The 20,071-nt window shown below is 48.5% G+C and overlaps 6 protein-coding genes and 1 non-coding gene across 7 annotated transcripts; 2 read left to right on the top strand and 5 right to left on the bottom strand.

The window, feature by feature from the left end:
* Nucleotides 1-809: 809 nt before the first annotated feature.
* Nucleotides 810-913, bottom strand: BDV38DRAFT_t145. Its single transcript has one exon. It is a non-coding gene; the product is annotated as a tRNA-Leu (tRNA).
* Nucleotides 914-2,189: 1,276 nt separating this feature from the next.
* Nucleotides 2,190-2,491, bottom strand: BDV38DRAFT_249070 (uncharacterized protein). The gene has a single exon (XM_032054788.1). The coding sequence runs from the start codon at nt 2,409-2,411 to the stop codon at nt 2,226-2,228; it is 186 nt and encodes a 61-aa protein (XP_031912812.1). The 5' UTR covers nt 2,412-2,491; the 3' UTR covers nt 2,190-2,225.
* A 764-nt stretch (nt 2,492-3,255) lies between these two features.
* On the bottom strand, nt 3,256-6,788 carry atgI (autophagy protein ATG9). Its single transcript, XM_032054787.1, has 2 exons — nt 5,722-6,788; nt 3,256-5,647 (listed from the first exon to the last, which is right to left on the bottom strand). The coding sequence occupies exons 1-2, from the start codon at nt 6,450-6,452 to the stop codon at nt 3,523-3,525; spliced, it is 2,856 nt and encodes a 951-aa protein (XP_031912811.1). The 5' UTR covers nt 6,453-6,788; the 3' UTR covers nt 3,256-3,522.
* Nucleotides 6,789-10,656: 3,868 nt separating this feature from the next.
* On the top strand, nt 10,657-14,706 carry BDV38DRAFT_108527 (GTPase-activating protein BUD2). The gene is made up of 2 exons (XM_032050936.1): nt 10,657-13,579; nt 13,633-14,706. Exons 1-2 carry the CDS (start codon nt 10,753-10,755, stop codon nt 14,595-14,597), a joined length of 3,792 nt encoding a protein of 1,263 aa, XP_031912810.1. The 5' UTR covers nt 10,657-10,752; the 3' UTR covers nt 14,598-14,706.
* Nucleotides 14,707-15,261: 555 nt separating this feature from the next.
* On the bottom strand, nt 15,262-17,233 carry BDV38DRAFT_108498 (WD domain protein). Its single transcript, XM_032050933.1, has 3 exons — nt 16,521-17,233; nt 15,645-16,461; nt 15,262-15,579 (listed from the first exon to the last, which is right to left on the bottom strand). Exons 1-3 carry the CDS (start codon nt 17,053-17,055, stop codon nt 15,360-15,362), a joined length of 1,572 nt encoding a protein of 523 aa, XP_031912809.1. The 5' UTR covers nt 17,056-17,233; the 3' UTR covers nt 15,262-15,359.
* Nucleotides 17,234-17,240: 7 nt separating this feature from the next.
* Nucleotides 17,241-19,069, top strand: BDV38DRAFT_108508 (uncharacterized protein). The gene has a single exon (XM_032050934.1). It carries the CDS (start codon nt 17,413-17,415, stop codon nt 18,802-18,804), a length of 1,392 nt encoding a protein of 463 aa, XP_031912808.1. The 5' UTR covers nt 17,241-17,412; the 3' UTR covers nt 18,805-19,069.
* Nucleotides 18,867-20,071, bottom strand: BDV38DRAFT_108511 (uncharacterized protein). Its single transcript, XM_032050935.1, has 2 exons — nt 19,385-20,071; nt 18,867-19,262 (listed from the first exon to the last, which is right to left on the bottom strand). Exons 1-2 carry the CDS (start codon nt 19,949-19,951, stop codon nt 18,930-18,932), a joined length of 900 nt encoding a protein of 299 aa, XP_031912807.1. The 5' UTR covers nt 19,952-20,071; the 3' UTR covers nt 18,867-18,929.

Raw genomic sequence — 20,071 nt, 5'->3', positions numbered from 1 at the left:
ATGAAAGGGTCTCGCCGGACCCTGCAGGGTTCAGTGTTTCTAAAAATAACCCCTTGACCAGGGGCAGGGCCATTGCATGTCCTTATGTAATCAGTCGCTTCTAGGTGCAGACTATATAGTAGGTAGCAATAGGTGCAAAACTAGAAGATTCACAAAGCATAAAGAAAAATAAAAAAAAATAAAAAAGAAAAAAACTAAAAAAGAGAGAGAGAGAGAGAGAGAGAATTACATACAACACCATAAGTATGGTAGTGGTCACCAGGCGCTGCGTATGACAGCTTGCCACCCTATTCAGTCTTCCTTCAGAACACTTCAGACAACTGGGCAATATTAGAGACTAGACTATCCTATACGGACTAGGTGATACCGCAATAAGAAGGCAAAAGTAGAAGTAGACAGATATCAGATCTCATGGGCTATTTCCTAACTAGCTCCGTACTCCTACACAAAGCACCTAGTATTCCCTTTGTTTTCTTCCAGACTATGCAGGCTTATTCTGATTCATACTGTGTAAGCGCCCTTCTGGTATACGTAATCTGATTGACGGTATGGCTTGAGGGTGCTGTAGGCCAAAGGGCTACAAGATGTGGTATAGTATTAGGGAGATCAGAAATGTTCATAGGCTTGTGGGGGATGGGATTGAGATCGCCTGAGGATCTGAACTCTGCACGATTGGACTATAGGGCGAGCCGGGGTAATCGCTGCTGAGGCAGCAGCAGTCACAAACATGGATGGGTTTCCGCAATTATCGCGTTTAAGAGATCTGAGCCAACCAGAAAAATAACAATAAAGCAGCCAAAAAAAGTAACTGGTGGGTGCGCGGTTCGAACGCGCGAAGACTTACGTCCATGTGAATACAACATGTTAATTTAACATCTTAAGTCACACTCCTTAACCACTCGGACAACCCACCAATTTGATGACTGATGTAATCGAATAGAAAACTAAACGTGCAAGATTCCTTTTTTAAAAGTAAATTATTGCGCAGCAGAGCGAAGCCAAAGCAAGCAAGCAGTAGTTAGTACTAGTATACAAAGCTGCGCGAAATGATCTGGGTTCTGATTGGTCCTCAGTTCTGAGTTTTTATTAGACGAGAATCCATGAGTGACACCATTTCAAGCCATTTAGCCCATCTAGGGTTCTACGCAGTGCAACCAATTTCTAGATTATTCGACTTAGGTCGTCTTGCATCGCCATACCAGAGGGAATAGTCCGTTTTGCCATTGCTCATTAACGTTTTGTTCCTGTACGGCCATTGTACTTTCATCTGTCGTTCAAACTGCTGATGAAGAGCTCAACAGATGCAGTTGAGATACGTTTTCTTTATCCTTGTCCTGACTGTATTGGTCGAACTCCTGGTGTTTCTTTCGAGAATTGGGTGTCGCTCCCCAGGGCAAGGCTGCCAAATTTGCCCGGGGTTTGTGTTGCACTTTAAATTAAAGGTCTTTCAACATCCTGGGCAGGAATTTCGGCTACTGCTAGTGATGGGACAACCTGGGCTTTTGTTTCCTGGCTTTCTCTTCGCGCTACAGTAAAGGCTTCGTCCACATCCCGCTAGAGCATGTCGTCTTTTACCCTTGGTTAGGGATTTGGTTTTCTTCTCGAGCCTATTTAGCCAGTTCATCTTGACTGTAGTAGACCCTAGTGCTGTCAGATGGCTGCAAGAGTTGACACTATCAAGGTATGTAGAGAGGCTGGTTGGCTGTGAGAGGTGGTGTTTTCTGAGAACAAGGAGACCTGAGAATTAATTTGCAGGACTTACCGGGAGTAGTGTCTTCAATGTCAGAGTCAACGCCTGAGTAGAAATCTGAGTCAGTGTCGTGATCAAAGTTTATGTTGATATCACAGTTTGTGTTGTTGAGTGTAAACTTTGGTGGGTTCAGCTTTGATGGAATCCACTTTGAATCAAAGCCACGCAATGTTTTCATAGTGACTCCATTATTCAAGATCTTGTAGGGTTGACTGACAATAGCTTTTGTTTGGTTATTCATCCAAGTCAAACTCAGTAAAGAATACTTTTCAATCAATAGGTTAGCCTCATATATATTCAGTGATAGTGGATATGGAGAGCGATTACTTGATTCTTTGACTTCAGGTACAGGAACACCCAATGAAACCCGTCTGTGATTATCCCAGATGTTTCCTAGGTACCATTCCCAGATTTGCTTCGATTGTGCTAGATTAATGCTGTCAATGTCCCGTCAGTAGATTGTGAATTCTAACATTTACGGAGCTTTTGGGCTTACACGCAGCTGCAAGGACTGATAAAAATACTGATATTTATCAACAGCCTTTTCTGCGTGAAGCACGATCAAGTTGGTCTCCAAATTGCATGCCTCTCCATCCCAGAATATGTAGTCTGCTACACGTTCTAGGATTTTCCTTGGTTCTGAAAGGTGTCTGGTAAGCATATATATTGTTCGTAGGCCCAGGAAACGGTCATTAGACACTTCGAGATATTCTCCACATTGAATGGTGGGTGTGAGTACATATCAGCATTCTTCTCTACTATGACCTTTGTTAGAGCCAGTGTAGGATGTAGGATGGCATCGACGCGTGGCCGAGCTGAGGTAGCAAATGGAGATCCAGCAACAATTGCTAGACTGTGATCATCCAGTAAAGAGACAAACCAAGTCGGTAGCTCATATGCTATGTGAGGTGGGTGAACATGCCATCGGCCCTGATTCCTTGCGCCAGTATTATCTGTGATTCCACAATAATCGAAAAAGTAGTCATCGAATACGGAACATAGAGAGTGTTCCATCGCGAAATCGATCTTCAATTTCGACGACGCCGAATGGTATGTATATACTTTCGAGTCGACCGTATACACAGTCTATGAGATTATTGCGAAGACTCATGCGTGTTCGACAGCGAAGTGGAGGTCAGACGCAAGAAGAGGAGTCAAAGTTAGTTCCTGATTGAATAATCGTGTCATATTTGGGCCGAGCTGACGTTATGGGATGAAAAGGTGAGGGTAGATTATGGTGAAGATGAACTTAGCTTTATATTGTAAGTACTTCGCACTATGCCTACAGTTCAGTTGTGGATATTATTGACAGCATCAACAACAGCCCAGCGTTATATAGACCTTTCCCAGAAAGAATGAGTACATACGACCACAGGGTTTGGAGAACAGGGCTTCCCGTCCGCTCAGCCATACTTTTAGTAGGTGATTAAAATTGCTCATCACTTGGACACGGTAGACATTTACTTGGGTGGGTATGGAAAGGGATATTAATCTGCCATTTACTAGTATCATTGAGTATTTCTATAGTTGATACTGTGACCTCAGATAGGACATTCCGAATAGTAATCTAGGGCTTCTAAGCCATTATGTCCTCCCAAGTGCCACGGGTAAGTAAAGCTGGGTTGAATGTATATACACTCAATATAGTGTGCGCGCTTGTAGGACCTGTGAGTATTTTTGAACTTCTATGCTCATCATGTGAAAAGAGGCAGCCACTAATCCTTTTGATGGCAATGAAGAAGTTTTGGGGTGACAAATTCATCCTCTCCCCCTTATATCCCAACTGTGGTGCGTCCGCGGTTGTCCTTGCTGACCTTTTGAAATTGCTGGATAAGCCCTAAGACCCCTGCGTTCCCAGCAATTTCTTCGACGTTCTCTCCGTCCTCACCTATGTCCTTGTCAATCTCATCCCCCATCAAGTTTATCCGCCAGGACTCTCCAAGATTGCTATCACTGGTGCCGATAGCGCCACCGCTGGATCCCGTCGTTGTATGTGGCGACTTCTTGACAGCAGCACGATGGATCTCCGCTGAGGGTGATTCATTGTCGTCCTCGATCGGGTCACTCATGGGTCGCACTGGACGCGACGACTTGAATCGTGGATAAAGGGCAGAGCGGTTTGTCGTCCGGAACTCTGACGCTGTCGGCTGATGATGCGGGTCAAGGAGGATAGATGGTGCGGGAGACGCGTGATCGCCAAAGCCTGCGGCCCCGAAGCCAGGGCCAAAGCCCGATTGTTGCCCCATAAAAGTAGCTGCTGGACCATGTCGTGTTTGAGTTCGTCCCAGCCGCTCGCCGATATTACCCATTTCAACGGCAGACGGCGACCCCAGAGTCGGAAAGGCAGGTGGAGGGTGGAACTGACGGCGACTGGACGGGTTCGCAGGGCGATTGCCACCATAATTATCCAAAAAGCCGTAGTAAGATGCGAGCATTTTGCCATCCTTAGTCGAAAAGTAGTCCGCCCGCAGGTCCTGCCTCCCGCTCTCTCGTCGTCCCGTACCGCCTTGAGTAATGACGTTGGTGCCTTTCTTGAAATCAAATACGGCAAATGAGCAGAGATACCCCATGCCATCCACATGCACGGTGAACTCCCGGAAAAAGTCGATAAGGCGATCACTGCATTTAGGCAGGCTGAACCAGAGAATAAACGGGGTGAAGATCATGCTCAGGATCTCTTCTAAGAAGATGACGATCTTCATCTGGTAAAGCATAGCAAACTCCTTCCGAACTTCGTCACTGTGCAACCGCCCTTTCCAATGATTCGGGAAATAGTGGGTGAAGTCAATCACTTCAAGAAGTGCAAACTCGGGATCAAAAACATTTGTTTCTTCCGGAACTAAGCCTCGGGCAAAAGCCCACACAGAGCCAAAAACACCCAGGTAGAAAAGGACGGTTCGGTCATGTGTAATTTCAAAGCCCAGGAAAAGTTCTGGGTCTATGATTGATACCAGAGCCAGTACGGACGCCAGGGCGCCGGAAACAAACGCCACAAAGCCAGCAACCTGGACAGTCTTATCCTTAGGAAATTGGTCCACATAGCGACTAGCAAAAGGATACGACATGTTGACACGGCGCTCAAATAGATGCCAGAGTTCATTGAACTCGCGGAACTTCCATTCGGCTAAGGGGGTATACTGCCGGGATCCAATCTGGGACGGGTTCTTCTTGTACTCGTTAAAGTAGCGGAAAAAATAATGCATCAAGAAGTAAACGACAATAAAGGGGGCTACGAAGATATTCATGATACCTGCGAAGATGAATCGCCGCCGCAGGCCCTCACTCAAGGCTTTTCGGTGGGTGTCCTTCAGGAACAAGGTTCGTACTTGGCCCTGGTCATTAAAAACATAGTCCATAATGCAGAGATTGATGTTCCATTCTAGCGTCTGCGAAAATAGTTGCCTGTTTCGGAGGAACGGTATTGGGAGAGTCAAATCTAGTATGTCTTTGTTCACCAAAGCGATCAGGTAGTTCTCTTTACGCATCAATCGGTTTGCGATATCGTGAGCATCCATCCTCTGCTTGGACTGGCTTCCCATGAACTTGCGATGTCTCGCAGAGACTGCCCCAGCAGTGGCAGGGTTCGCATCTCTAAGAGTCATTAGCCGGCTCACAACCTCCTGCCAGGAGATCGTTTGGATCTCGCTATCGGAGATTCCGAGCAAATAGTAGTAAAAGTCATGCATGTGCTTGAGCCTTCTAATATCCATCAAGTACTGAAAGGCCTTTCCAATCCAGAAAACGGTCAAAATCCAGAGCAAGAAGGTAGAGGACATAGACATCTTCTTAGTGCACTGTTGGATGAGTATATCATCCATTTTTCTACTTCCTCGAAAATTGCGATAATCGATGCAGTTGGTGAGAAAAGTACTAAATCCCACAACAAAAGCAAACGTCCTGTAATTTGGTTATGTATTCGTCAGCGGAAGTAACCATATAAGAGCCAGGGGTGAGCTCAGGTAAGGGCGTACAAGAGGCTTAAACACCGGTTCAGCAAAATTGACCATATCCCATTCCCTAGGAAGTAGGTATAAACATCCTTCACAAAGTTGTCCAGATTCTCCACGTTTGCCCACAGCCACATGGCTTTCTCTTTGGGATCTACCGTGGCCAGGTTAGGATGGCCCAGCGACCAGATTACCCCGGGACGTTGTCCCCTGCGATCATTGTGGAGCGGTAGCTGTTCCCTTGTTGTATTCCAACGAGCCCGATCTACACGCGATGAAGGGCCAGGGGCAGGAGAATGTTCTCGCTGCGGATGGCGATGAGAAGGAGGAGGTGGGGGAAGTCGAGACTTCATCTCGTCGTCATCCTGGTGTCCTTCTACTAGAAGGGAGGGAGGCACATCATCATCACCGTCGTCGGGGTCCTGGTGCATCCACCGAGGACGACTGTGTTTCCGCCGCCGGGAGCCAGTTTTAGTAGCTGCTATGCCAGAGGTTCTTTGTGGGCTTCGTTGAGTCAGGAACGGCTCGCTCGGGCTCGGACTCGGACTCCGTATGCCGTTTCTCGTAGCATCGACCATGGCCTCTTCCAACTCACGGTCACTAAATTGAGTCCTCTGATCATCTTCAAATTCTAGCCCTGCACGTTCCTCAACATCCGAAGGATTCGATTCTGCGTCCTGCTGTCGAAGCGTTTCGTAGACCGATGGAGAGCCGTTCGGAGGAAGGAAACGAGATAAGATATTTGATGTCATCATCGTGGGCTAAATATCTTGGAATGTTAATCGAATCACATCAGTGAGAGCTGCTTAAATAGCAGTGCATCGTAGCCACCCTTAAGCCAGAATACAAGCGTCAACTAAGGACCATTCATCGAGGTAGATAGTCGCCAGCGGTCAGCTTAAGGTACGAATGGGAGCTGGGCGCAATCAAAGTATTCAGTTGTATTAGTGGGGTAAAAAAAATATATCTAACAGAGAACTAATGAGGCCTTATGTGCTATACTGAAGAGTGATACGAAGGCCTGGTAAGCAGGGAGGGCAGCGTCGACTCTTAGTGTAGGGGGAGTGGTTGAACAAGCAGCAGCATATGGCCAGTCCTCGTGATAAGCTATGATGCAGGCGGTCACGTCGATATCAGATCTCAGCCTGAGGCCTGCAGAGTCATGTGAGAGATACGTAGATGGTCATGTGACTTATATAGGATCAACGGTTGATCCGGCGGGCGGACCCCAAAGATGGAATGGCACCATGAACTGACGATTACGTACAGTACCAACGCGATCGGAAATCGAGTCAGGAGTTCGCTGACGACACGAGTCAGTTGTTTGTAGGATTTTCTCGGGATGAGCCGCCAAACACCGCTGATTGGCTCCAATGATCCAAAATCCTCAGCCTCCCTTGCGTTCATGCGGGGATGGATTGTTTTCTCTTCCACTGGAAAAGCCAGTTGCGTGACTTCCGTTGTCGGTGAGTCTCCGTGGGCTCGAGAATGCATCCAGAATACAGAGTACCTTTCTAGAATTACCGAGACATGTTCCACTGCAGGGGGCCCTTACCCAGTTCTCGTGCATTGGTGTGATCATGGAACAGGTCTTGTCGCCGTTTGTTCCTGCATCTGTTGAACATGGGCTGGAAAATCTTACATGGGTATATCAATCACTCGATGTAAATTTGTCGCCTAATTTCTCTTTTTGCCCCTCGGTTGTGGTCTTAAGGAGTAAAAGAAAACAAAACGAAGAAAAGAGAAGAAAAAATTATTGCTCTGTACATGTGGCCCTTCCTATCATGGTTGCTTTAGTTTCATCCTAAGATCCACATTGTGTATTGTACCTACCTTAGCCCTCATTCATGATAAGTAATTTATTTTACTCCCCCTCTTATGCATTTAAACGCCACTACGGATTAACAGCATTGCTTTCCTGGACATGGATCTGAAATTAAATTTATTTATATATTTATTATTATATATATATATATGTATATATATATGAATATAGTTTTTCAGATCTCACCTTCCAATGGGTATCTACTATTCGCATCTTTGTTCACCCGAGAGAGAACTGGCAATCATAGGAACCCAAAGAAAGTGGATAGGAAACCCACACGGACCAGTAAGTGTGTCTAGCGCCTACAAGCTAATGGATGTTGAGCCCCAAATCCATAGTGCAATGGCCTGCAGGCCTCGGAATCACCTGACTACGTATTACCACGTACTAGTAGTACGATCCTTCCTGGCGGTAGGACACCAGCACGTAAGACATCATCTATCGTCACGTAAACTCATGCTGACATGAACAAGAATAATCGGAGGCAATGGTTCTCTATCAGACCGACCCTCTCCTATTCTGACTGTCTCAACATAAATAACCAGGGTGAGCCTGTCAGGAAGTCTGGTGAAACAGACCCCTGCGATGATTACTATTAGTTTGCCGACTAGCTTACCTGTCCCTGAGGGAACTCAATCCACCTAGGTTTATCGGTATACTTTCGGAGATAGGGAGTCTAACGCAACCAGCAGGCACGGGCTGTTAGCCCTGCCCAGATCCACTCGACAGGTGGACATCCATTTGGAAGTTCGTATTGATTCCACAGGCGACCATACAACATATCCTTGATCACGGTCCAGCATTGCGCCTCTTGTCAGATAGGAAACCATATCACTTACTCTAGACCAGTGAGAGTCGGGGCTTCAATCAATCGGGTTGTCATTTTCGCCGCATTTGGTGGTGATTCGATACCAATGAGTTGCCATTCGGGGAATCCACTTCAAAGTGGCACAGTTGCGGAGTCTCCATCCTGCTAGGCGGTCGAATCATAATTCTAGTGGCCATCACGAGAAGATGAAGACGAAGGAGTAAGCCCAAATCAATAGTGTTTTCGACTGCTGCTCACCTTATCATTGGGAAAAGTAAGGGCAAACACTGACGTTTTCCCTTTTTTTTTTTTTTTTTTTTTTTTTTTTTTTTTTTTTTTTTTTTTTTTTTTTTTTTTTTTTTTTTATTTTTATTATTATTATGTTCTGTTTTATTCTTTTCTTCCACTTCCCTCTTTCGATGTCTCGTTATCATGTAGATCTGACTTGAAGATTGATCTCCTTGAAAAGAAAAAGGACAAGGAAGTTTCCATGGTACGATATGGGGGGGCTCTTTATCAGAGGGACTGGGGGAAAAATTACTGAGATAGGTTCTTCAGGTTCATTAATTACACGACGATTACTTTTGTTAGGGGCACTAGGTGGTATGAGTTTTTGTCGAGTGATGGGTCTTCCCTTCACTATTTTCTACCCAATATCGTCATCATATTACTTACCCTGACCCATACCAAACTAAATAGTAATATTTGGCTGTTATTATTACCCAGGAAGCGATTCCCATCCTCCTTACGGAGTACTACGTAGCGATCCTAAGTATGTAACTGTATGTACATACATAAGAGCGCTCAGAGCCTCGAGGATTGATACTAAGTCGAATTAATAGTATCACTGGATATACAGAGTACGTTATTCATAATTATGAATATAGAATTGTTCATTATTAATTGGCGGGTTTGAGTTTCTTGTCCCTTTTCGTCGTATAACAGGAGTATCTGTGAGGACAGTAAGTAGAGTTCTTATTGTGTGAGCGGTTTCCCCTCTTTCTCTTTCTTCTTCTGCCGTCTGGCCCTCGCTCGTGAACCCCATAGAACCATGGTCTTAATACGGCCTCTTATTCCTCTGGGGATTTCTTGACTTCACCTGCTCGGACCTTGAGAGGTTCAACACCGCCCCTTGCCATTCTCATAGTACTTTGCCTCTTTCTCACCCTCTCTCTTGCTTTTGAAACCTTTTACTTTTTTTTTTTTTTCCTCTCTTTCTCTCTCTTCTCGTTACTATTAAATTTTCTCCTTGGGAAAACTGACCGTCAAGTGTCTAGTAGTCCACCACTGGTCACTTGTTCGAATTGAAGGTCAGATAGTACCGGAAGATGTTGAAGGAGAGAGAGTGTGTGTGAGAGTGAGAGACTGATCTACAGCTTTCAGTACTTTACTATACACGCTGTGAGGGTAAAACAAACATAAGTCAATCAATCAAAAATTGGATTGCCACAGGGAACTTTGACAACAAGATCGAAATACCAAAAATAAACCTCAAATACCGATAGGAATTAAAAAAAAAAAAATAATAATAATTTATTTTACTACTAATGAAGGTGTGTCCCTTTTTCTTTAATTTTATTTTATTGATTTCTATTTTTTTTTCCTTTACAACCTTTTCTACTTGGCCTCTTGGACGTGCCTCTCATAAGCTTTCCCTTTCGCCCATGATATCACGCTACGTACTGGTTGGTTTGGTTGAACCAATCTTTGCCGCCAACCGACGGTGACCTTAATTCCTCCTACTCACTACCACTACCACCCAACTACCACCACTTTCTCCAGAGTTTCCCTCTCTCCGGGCTAACGTAACCGACCATGCTTCCCACTAACAGCGACTTCGTCCCGGTACATTGACACTCGGAGGCCTGGTTATTCACTGCTATTGTTAACCTTCTTTTTTTTTACATATAATTTTTGCCCTCTTTTTTTATTTTTATTTTTTTCTCTTTTATCCTTTCCAACTATACTCCACACCATACTTCCCTACCTGTCGCCTTAACTCTTTTTTCCTTTCTTAAATATTACACTCCCCTCACTCACCCATTCCCTCCCTCCCTCCCTCCCTCCCACCCGCCGCCCCTGAACCCAACCGGCCGTTCGGGGGTCGTGTCAGTTCTTGGTCCCCCTCAGCTCTCGTCCATCGCCTGGATTTTTCAACGCGCCGGCCTTGATCGAATGTGCGACTCGACTTGTCGACCTCTACCCGGACTCCATGCGTTCAGCTCGTGACCCATTGGACGACACAGACCCTCCATTGTTCGAGGACGGTGGCGCACCGTACGTTGGGTGCCGACATCTGCAAGGTAACATTTTACATGAGTACATGTGTGTGCGTGTGTCTGTCTGCGTCGTACGTGTTTTGTAGGGACCGCTCTCGAGAGTGCCGCTGCTGTCCGATTTTCATCGTGCGTGACGGAACAAGATGGAGCCCGACGGTTCAAATGGGCCCAAACGGAATTCTATACACCAGGGATTCTACAGTCGCCCAGTGGAACGGCGTGCAAGCAAAAAGTCATCATCTAGGGACCGTCACGGCATGGTCTACCCCGAGAGCTTCAGGGATACAGGCATCCGCACAGTAACGCCAGACTCCACCGCGGAGACCGCGAACCATTCACCTCTGTCGGACGCGGACCATCTTTCTTCAAGCGCAGCCCCTTCGCCTCGTGTGACTGCCAGAACCAGGCCTGCCAATCTAGACACTCGCCGCGACTTTCAATCTTATCACCCCCCGGGCGATGAGGAAGAGTTTCAAGTGGAATCGAAGAGCCAACGGGCGCGATCTCGGACCACCACTTTGGAAGATCAGCGCAGTGAGCTCTCCCCAAACTCATTCTATCTCAAGACCCGGAGCCGCCTAGGCTCCGTCAATGCCGCAACGCCCCAGTCAAGACACTCAGACGAACCAACGGGCTCAATCGGCTATCCATCAATACAATCACCCACCTATCTGAGCCAAACCCTCGGGCGTCACCGGGTCAGCCGAGTCTCGGGGGGCTCAAACTTTCTAGCGAGTGTCGCTACCAATCCACCTCCGTCGCCTTTGTCGAGTACTGATTCTGCGAAGATCCTGCAGCTGATGAAAACCACCTGCGGAAGGATGCATGGTATTCTTTCCTTTCGGACCGCCAACACCACTGCTTGGACGTCCGGCTACTGCGCCATCAATGTTGCTGCGGGAAGTTTGATTTACCAGGCCAAGGGAGAGCCCGCATTAGCTAAGACCTTAATCCCGGACCTTCGCGGCTGCCAGGTCCGCTCCCTTGTCGACCCCGAACTTCGGACAAACTATCTAAGTGTATCTACATTTACCTCTGGTCTTGGGGTGGAATTGAGACCTCATGTGAGCGAAACATTCGATTCATGGCTCGCTGCGTTGCTGTGCTGGCAGCCAATCAGGCCAAAAGGCGTTCAGAATAAGATGACCAAACCTCAATCAGTTGCGATAGGTGACCGTCGTCTTGCCGACCGTCGAAGAAACTCTGAAAGCACGGTTCAGAAAGAAGCGGCTATAATCAAAGTGGGTAAGATGCTCCTATGGGATAGACCAAATGCCTCGGGTGCTCGACCATCGTCTGGTCGCCGGATCTCAACATACCGCCAGCAACGTGCCCTCTCGTCGTCCTGGCAAAGGGTCAGCTGCACGCTGCAGGAGAATGGCGTTTTCAAACTCTTCACCGAATCCGACATCACCTTTGTGCACTGTATCCAATTATCTCAGCTCTCCCGGTGCGCCGTCCAACGGTTGAACTCGTCGGTCTTGGAAGATGAATTCTGTATTGCCATATATCCGCAGTATGCGGCGCACTCAGTATCGGGGTTGACACGTCCAGTATATCTGGCTCTCGAGAGTCGGGTGCTGTTTGAGGTATGGTTCGTTCTTTTGCGTGCCTTCACAATTCCAGAGCTATACGGCCCTGAAACGTCAATCGAAGACAATCCGGCCAAGGCTCCAGCGTCCGACGCTACCGCCACCTCTATAGCGGACATGTTTCGGATTGAGCGGATGCTCACCGTGAGAGTCACTGAGGCCAAATTATTCCGTAGCAGGTCGGAGGAGCATCCTCGAAGTCGCAAGCAGTCCCGATCTCATAGCAACTCAACGCCAACGGGTGCCGTGAACGATTATTATACTGAGGTTCTACTAGACGGAGAGATTCGCGCCAAAACCGCTGTCAAGTACCGCACGGCAAATCCTTTCTGGCGAGAGGATTTCACTTTCAATGACCTCCCACCTGTCTTATCCCAAGTTTCGATACTTGTGAAGAACCCCAATCCGACCCAAAAAGACTGGTCACTTATCGCGCACGGGTCGTATGCCTTGAATCCGGATAGCTACCCTATGCGTGTGTTGGATGACGTTGAGCTGTCCTCTCATGACGCAACATTCGGAAGAGTAGAACTTCGACTGGATGACTTGGAGCCGGGTGTGGAGGTCGAGAAGTGGTGGCCGATCCTTGATGACCGAGACCAACCCGTAGGAGAGATGCTGATGAGAGCTCGGATGGAAGAAACTGTCGTTCTTATGTCCCATGAATACACTCCAATGTCGGAGCTTCTCCATTCTTTCACCAATGGACTTTCCATCAACATGGCCCATATTCTATCTTCTGAACTTACATTACTATCGGAGGCGCTCTTAAACATCTTTCAGGTGTCAGGGACCACCGTGGAGTGGATATCGGCCTTAGTCGAAGATGAGATTGATGGAGTCCACAAGGACTCGACCGCGAACAGGCTTAGATATACTACCAGGATTCATTCCAATGACACAAGAGAGTCTGGTCAGGATAGAGAAGTCCTTGTAAGGGATTTGGGGCGAACCGCAACCGTGGAGGCCAATCTCCTTTTCCGAGGAAACTCCCTTCTTACGAAGGCGCTGGACTACCATATGCGTAGACTAGGAAAGGAGTATCTCGAAGAAACAATAGGGGAGCGTCTACGTGATATAGACGAGAGCGATCCTGAATGTGAAGTAGACCCTTCTCGGGTGCATCGTTCGGATGATCTGGAACGCAACTGGAGAAATCTCATCTCCCTCACCACCAGTGTCTGGAAATCGATTGCGGGCTCCGCATCTCGATGCCCTGCTGAGCTGCGACTCATATTTCGACATGTCAGGGCATGCGCAGAAGATCGTTACGGCGATTTTCTTCGCACTGTCACCTATAGCAGCGTCTCGGGCTTCTTGTTTCTGCGATTCTTCTGTCCAGCAATCCTGAACCCAAAGCTGTTTGGATTGCTGAAAGGTATACTTTTTCTAGCCTCCAACCGTTCAATTTCCTCGACTAACACAGTACAGACCACCCTCGCCCTCGAGCCCAACGTACTTTGACACTGATTGCAAAAGCTTTGCAAGGATTGGCGAACATGACTACCTTCGGGAGCAAAGAGCCGTGGATGGAACCTATGAACAAGTTCTTGGTAGGCAATCGTGCCGAATTCAAACAGTTCGTGGATTCAATTTGTGCAATACCCGCCGACCGACCAACTCCAATCGTCACGCCCTCCTATGCCACCCCAATTCAAATCCTTGGTCGCTTACCTCCCACATCACGGGAAGGGTTTCCCAGTCTTCCTTTCTTGATAGATCACCCACGCAGCTTTGCGATTTTGATTCGGATATGGCTTGAAGGGGCCCCTGAGCGACTTGGTGAGATAGAGGATCTCGACCCGGCACTCAAGAAATTCCACGACATGGCGCTTCACCTCGACCGGCGTACCAAGGAATGTCTGAGTAAAGCCGAGCAGGCGGAGCGCCCAAGTGGAGACCTCGAGGTTAAATGGGAAGAACTAGTTGACTCTATGGAACGGTCGGTCACATTCTACGAGGAAAGCTCGAAACCCACCACACCGGCTACAGAGACGGCAATTGCGGGATCTGCGTCCATCACTGGCAGTCACCGAAATTCAATCGGCTACTTTGCTTCGCGGCCTTCTCTCCCTCGCCGGTCGACCGACTATGCCGCTGATGGTGATGATGATACCCCTCCAAGCTCTTCCTCGGCTACATGGGACCAGAGTCGTGTGCCTTTCTCGATACCACGGTGGTCGGACACGCGTGATAGCACTGGTAGTTCCAAGAATTCTTCTACTTATTCTCTTGAATATCCAGACTCCTCTAAGCCTCGCAGGTCTAGTATAACTAGGGAGACGACGAGCAAGTACCGATTCTTCGATTTTGTGCCGGCTACATCGAGGCGCCGGGCGAGGGACCGAGAGCATGCTCAGCAGCAATCCCGGGAAGAGCTCCGGAATGAGTTTTGACGGGCAACCTGGGCTACCTTTACCGGCTAACCCATCTATATAGCCCTTTCGCAAATTACACCTCACGGCGCCGATACAAGGTGACATGGCTGTTACATGTTATTACCTTATCATCCTTTTGGTCTCTAGCTTGCCCCCATGGGGCTTTCTCTTCTTTGAATGCGTTTTGACTTTGGCTTAGGCGACCGTGGAGGCTGAACTGATCGTCCTCAAAAATTTTAGCAGGCGGCAACGGTTTTGTATAACACGGCGGATCTGTGCAAACAATCCCTGCATCTTACGGTGTACATTCTTCCTTTTTCCCCTACACATGTGCTCATGACTTGACGCGTTTCCCTTCTACTTCTCCCAATTTTTGGAAAGCATTTGTCATGGTGTTGATACCCTGCTCTGATTGCTGTTTTTGACGTGGGAGGCGAGAGATCCTGCGAGCAACGTTGGATGTGAAATATCATCGTCCTGGGTTGCTGTGAACGGCAAGGGTCTTGTTAAACCAAACTGTTGCAAAAAACAGTGTCTCGATTTTATGTAAATAGTGTCTTTCCCTTCACATTCTACTTTTGGCATAGACGAAATAAGTATCCCATTGACGTGGATAGAACACTACTCCTACTGGCTAAAGTCCTTGATTCATGAATAGTTTATTTGGTCTTACCCAATTTTTGTATAATCATTAACCTATAGAATATTAAGGATGATAGGGAAGAAGGAAACAGAGGTCTACAGACACATAACAAATACAACGCTCACAATGTAGCCAATTCACATCCATAAACAGATTTTCCCGCTAGCCGTGCCACCAGCTATCCAATTCTTACTTCGATGGAAAACCGCTACGGCAGGTACGGCAGTGATGCCGTCGCCTCCGAGTTGCGCCAGCTGGTCACCCGAACTACTGTAGACGTCGACAAAGCGGTTCATATTTCCGATGCAGAATCGTTGGATATGCGATTGAGGATTGATTTGCCATTGAGGCCGGAGACTATAAGATGTTAGGTTAGTCCTCGCTTGCACCTGATAATCGTTACTTTTGGATAGGGGTCATACATGGTAACCCATCGTCCAGTTTGACAGTTGTGCCGTACCACCGTGTCGGGTTTCATTTCTGCATCTGAAAGGGTATGTCCTGGCTTCCAGGACACAATTCCCTTGGCGCCAAAGTCATACAGCTTCAGACTGTCGTCGTAGGAAGATGTCGCAACCTGTCCGGCGCTATTGAACGCCGCATGCGAAACTGACAATCGGCTCTGGTGCTCCCCCACAGGAACAGGTTCGCGACGCGATAGCTTCCGAATGTCCCAAAGTCGCATGGTCCGGTCCAAACTAGCCGTCGCAAAATAGTGTGAGTGAGTAGGGAGTAGCGAAAAGCCGCCTATCTTCTTCTCAGACAGACTCCAGACGGCTACCGAGTCTTGCTTGGCTGTGCGCATATCGTATCTGCCAAACTCACCCTCCAAGGTAGTCCAGTAGAGAGTGTTGGGATCATCGGCTGCCATGTCCAGACCAGACAACGGAACATCGTCTGACGTTGAATTTGGGGCATACCGCTCCACCGATGTTGTCTTTTCCAGGTCCATTTCTCGGATAGAACTGTCGTAACTGGCTGTATATAGATGCGTCGGTTTGGATGGGTGGATCACCATAGAACTTATTGTGCGGGTATGTGGCTTAAGGGTGGTCAGGACTGGGTCAGGGTCATCGTCCTCTTCATCTTCGTCGTCTTCCTGCTTCACTGAGGTCGGCTTTTCCTGTGATGCGTCTAGGATGCCGAGGTGACCCATCTTGTCTCCAGCAAAGATCAATGGCTTGGTCTCGGATGGGTGGAATGTCATGGTATAGACTCTCTCCGGGGTGAGCTTGATTCCTATACAACAGTTAGCATACGAAAGCACACGCTTGCGCAGCAAGAAGTGTATATCATACGATTAGGCTCCCAAGGCTCCCACAACTGCAATTCACTCATCTCCTTCCTCAAAGCTTTCAATTCCTTATCCGTTGTCTTCTTGATTTCATCGTCGCCAAACGTCCGCTGATAAGGCACCGCGACGCCCTTCGTAACAACATCCACACCAAGTAAGCCATCCCCACTAAGCTTTTGGCCCGAAACAAATATATCATTCAGTGAGAATGAATCCGACTTCCTAACCCTTTTGGCCCTCTCCGCCTCCTGATAAGCCTGGTGCTGCTCCTCTGCTTTCCGTTTCGCCACCTCACTATCCGCCGCAATGCCCCTCAGACGTGAGGACATGCGCCGCGGCGCAGGTGACTCCTCTTCCTTCTTGACCTTCTTCGGGGCCGGCTTTTTCTTCGTCTTTGCCTGGGACCCGGTCGCGCCATTTGGCAATGTCGGCGTGAAGAGGGATTGCGCATTTAGCGATAACTGCTTGAGAAGCGCATCGCGCTCCGCGATATTCGCAAGCCGTTGCTTTTCAAAATCGGATATCTCTTCGTTACCCATGGCGAAATGCTGAATGCTTTTATGCCTGCAGGTGGTCGCGCTGCTCTGGATTCGTCCGATATAACAATGGGTTTCTGCGCACCTTTTCGTCGGCGCGGAGAAAGTCAGAAAACGCGCGCAGGTATCGCGCTATCACGTGAGCTTTCGGTGCGGTAATTGGCTTTTGTTCTGCGTTAATCTCCATGCCGAAGCTGCAGATGCAAAAAAGCTCAACATAAAGCTTCGTCACCGCTGCATTGCTTAACTAATAGACGCTTGTTTTTCTGAACCATTCATATCGATTATATCAAAAGCATGCTGAAAACTTTTACATTTTGGCAATAGAACTGTTCGTCATTTTTGTCCATAACGATCACCATGAGTGGACATCTTCATCGTTCATTGCTAGCAGTGACAACTCGCAATTCACTCGCTCCATTCCTTTATCAGACCCGCACTCTCTCTGGCTCTTTCCATCGCCCGCTGCGATGCCGTTCACCAGCATACTCTACTTCGAGCACCAATACCCCCGAAGACCAGTCCCAGACAGAATCTTCCCAAAATGATAACAGCGCAAATGCGCCAGCAGACTCGCAGCCGCAGACCGAGCACAGCAATGAACCCACGGAAAGACGCAGTTATTTGCACCAGCGAGCTGCCATGGCCTCGAGGCATGCTCCCCGCATGAAACCGAATCCTCTTACCATGACCCGCGGCGAGAAACAAGTGTTCAGCGACCTGTTGGAACAACTTGGGGCTGTTGAGAAAGATACAACGACAGCCGAAGCGCAGAAGCCGGAGCTGAGTGAGGAAGATAAGAACGAAATGGCGCAGATCTCAGAGATTTTCGAGGAGGTGCTTAAGGACATAAAGCAGAAGAAAAAACGGAAGACTGCGACGACGGGTTCCGCAGATACGCAATCCGCAGAGACAGATACCCCGGTTACACTTCAGAATCTAGAGTTGCAGGAGAGGCTCCGGAAGTCTGAGTACAGCAGTGAGGATATTTCGGAGTTGCTGGAGAGCAATCAAATATCCATGGATGAGGCGATTGAGTTGGTTGTGAAGAAAGAAGCGGGAAAGATTGAGAGCGCCCTCCGAGCAGCCATTGATGAGGGCAAAGAAGATACGGGAGTTTGGGACATCTGCAGAGAAAGAATATTCTCTATGCTGCAGCACCTCGGGGATGTCCGTCTAGCTCAGGGTCTTGGTATGGGCCAAGATAAGAACCAAGCAGCCGATGCCTCTCCTACTGCTACGGAAACCTCTCATCTAGAGGTTCCCGAGTCCGTTCCGGTGGAACCTGTCGTCACGGCTCTATATCCCAAAATGCTCCTCGTGGCTTTCCGTCTTCTCAACTTGCACTTCCCCAATTCTCCGCTTATCAGTCAATTCCGGTCCACGATCAAGTCGCATGGCCGTGCCTCTGCCGTTCTGGGTAGTTCGACAGGACTTTACAATGAGCTGATCTACTTCTACTGGCGCGGCTGCCATGATATCCCCGGGGTGGTTTCTCTTCTGCGGGAGATGGAGGTGATCGGCGTAGAGCCCAACCACCGCACGTGCGGGCTGTTAACTGGAATCGTCAACCAGCGTGATCGGGACTTGAAGCAGCATTGGAAACGGATGCGGAATGAGAAGCGTGGTTCGCGCCGTGAGCCGTGGTGGGATCTGGCGCCGAATCGGAAGGCCGTGCGCGAGTTGCTCGGACCAGAGGGGTGGATGCACCGGATTGAGCGACGAGTACAGGAGCAGAGACCTTCACGATAGCGCTTCTCACACGTGGCCAGGGAACATGAACATACTGTATATTAAGACAATCACAGAATAGAATAATATCTAAACACCCACCAAGACCGGACGTAGTAATAGTACAAATCATACAGGACCACCCATTAGATCTTCAATCCCCAGCTCCTCCCCAGCCCTATAGCCGTCGACCCCACAAACCCTAAACACTGCTTGAATCCGGTCAGTTTCTCCCCAATAGCAGAGCTATCCTCAACACGCCGCTCAACGAACGCCTCCGTCTCAGAAAGACCAGGACTCTGATCCCGGGTCATAACCACCTCCGACAACGCATAGATTGCCGCAACAGACAACCGCTTAGTATACCACGACGCATCAACCGAAGCATCACCAGCGAGAGTCAAGATCTCCGACGAAAGCGCATGCAACTCCGACAACGAAAGAGGGATATTACCCGCCAACGACATAAGCGCCAGAGCCTATAATGGATAAATAAAAAATTATCACAATCAGTCACAACCCCATAACCAGCAATCAGAATCATTGCGCCTCAGTCCCCCGGGATAGATAGCAGATCTGAAACAGATAGGGAAGCACATACATCCTGCCACTGATGTCTTATCTCAGTATTCATTCTTAGCCTCTCCATGATCAAGAGCTTCGTCTTTTCCTCTACGGACAATTTCAATCCGGCCTTCACCCGCTCATCCTTTTCGAAGAGTCCATTGTCCACGCTTGCGCGCAATAATCCTCGGCGACTTGCTAGCCAGAATAGAACCAGGTCGAACTCTCCGCGCGGGAGCAATTGCACCGAGACATCTAGGAAGCCGCTATCGCGGGCGCCGAGGGTGAGGGCGTCGCGGGTGAAGCCGTGGGTCGGGACGTGGCGGAGGGCAGCGGAGAGGATGGTAGTTTGGGAGTTGGTATATTCGTGAGGCGGGGGGTCAGGGTGGTGTTCGGAGTGGTATGGCCGTCTGGTTGGTTGTGAAAGAGGAGACGATATGAGGTGTGTTGGAGTAGGGTGACGGCGGGCTGGTCGGGTTTGATGGTGGAGTTGGCGAGTGCATTGGGGGACTATGGAGCGGATGGTGCGGAGAGAGGTTAGTTGGCGTTTGGAGGTTGAGAGGAGGGTCGCGTGGTAGCGGGTTAAATGGTGCGGGTGTGCCATGGTTATTGGGTGTTCGTGTTGGATGTGTTGGTCGCTGCAATGGAGGGTTTGGCTGTTGTCGGAACTTATCCTGTTGGATTTTCTCGGGTGGGCTTAAGCGGTGGCCTGAGCGGAGCCAAG

This window comes from Aspergillus pseudotamarii (assembly GCF_009193445.1).
Source record: "Aspergillus pseudotamarii strain CBS 117625 unplaced genomic scaffold BDV38scaffold_32, whole genome shotgun sequence".
In the NCBI taxonomy this organism is placed as follows: domain Eukaryota; kingdom Fungi; phylum Ascomycota; class Eurotiomycetes; order Eurotiales; family Aspergillaceae; genus Aspergillus; species Aspergillus pseudotamarii.
The sequence above is the reverse complement of the archived record's forward strand: the minus strand, read 5'-3'. Positions and strand labels throughout refer to the sequence as shown.

Coding starts and splice junctions, on each gene's coding strand:
- BDV38DRAFT_108511 (XM_032050935.1), bottom strand. CDS start 19,951: ATGGCACACCCGCACCATTTAACCCGCTACCACGCGACCCTCCTCTCA. Junction 19,263..19,384: donor TAAGACATCAGTGGCAGGAT/GTATGTGCTTCC, acceptor TATCCATTATAG/GCTCTGGCGCTTATGTCGTT.
- atgI (XM_032054787.1), bottom strand. CDS start 6,452: ATGATGACATCAAATATCTTATCTCGTTTCCTTCCTCCGAACGGCTCT. Junction 5,648..5,721: donor AACCGGTGTTTAAGCCTCTT/GTACGCCCTTAC, acceptor ACCAAATTACAG/GACGTTTGCTTTTGTTGTGG.
- BDV38DRAFT_108498 (XM_032050933.1), bottom strand. CDS start 17,055: ATGGGTAACGAAGAGATATCCGATTTTGAAAAGCAACGGCTTGCGAAT. Junction 16,462..16,520: donor GGAGCCTTGGGAGCCTAATC/GTATGATATACA, acceptor ACTGTTGTATAG/GAATCAAGCTCACCCCGGAG. Junction 15,580..15,644: donor ACTGGACGATGGGTTACCAT/GTATGACCCCTA, acceptor AACATCTTATAG/TCTCCGGCCTCAATGGCAAA.
- BDV38DRAFT_249070 (XM_032054788.1), bottom strand. CDS start 2,411: ATGCTTACCAGACACCTTTCAGAACCAAGGAAAATCCTAGAACGTGTA.
- BDV38DRAFT_108508 (XM_032050934.1), top strand. CDS start 17,413: ATGAGTGGACATCTTCATCGTTCATTGCTAGCAGTGACAACTCGCAAT.
- BDV38DRAFT_108527 (XM_032050936.1), top strand. CDS start 10,753: ATGGAGCCCGACGGTTCAAATGGGCCCAAACGGAATTCTATACACCAG. Junction 13,580..13,632: donor GCTGTTTGGATTGCTGAAAG/GTATACTTTTTC, acceptor AACACAGTACAG/ACCACCCTCGCCCTCGAGCC.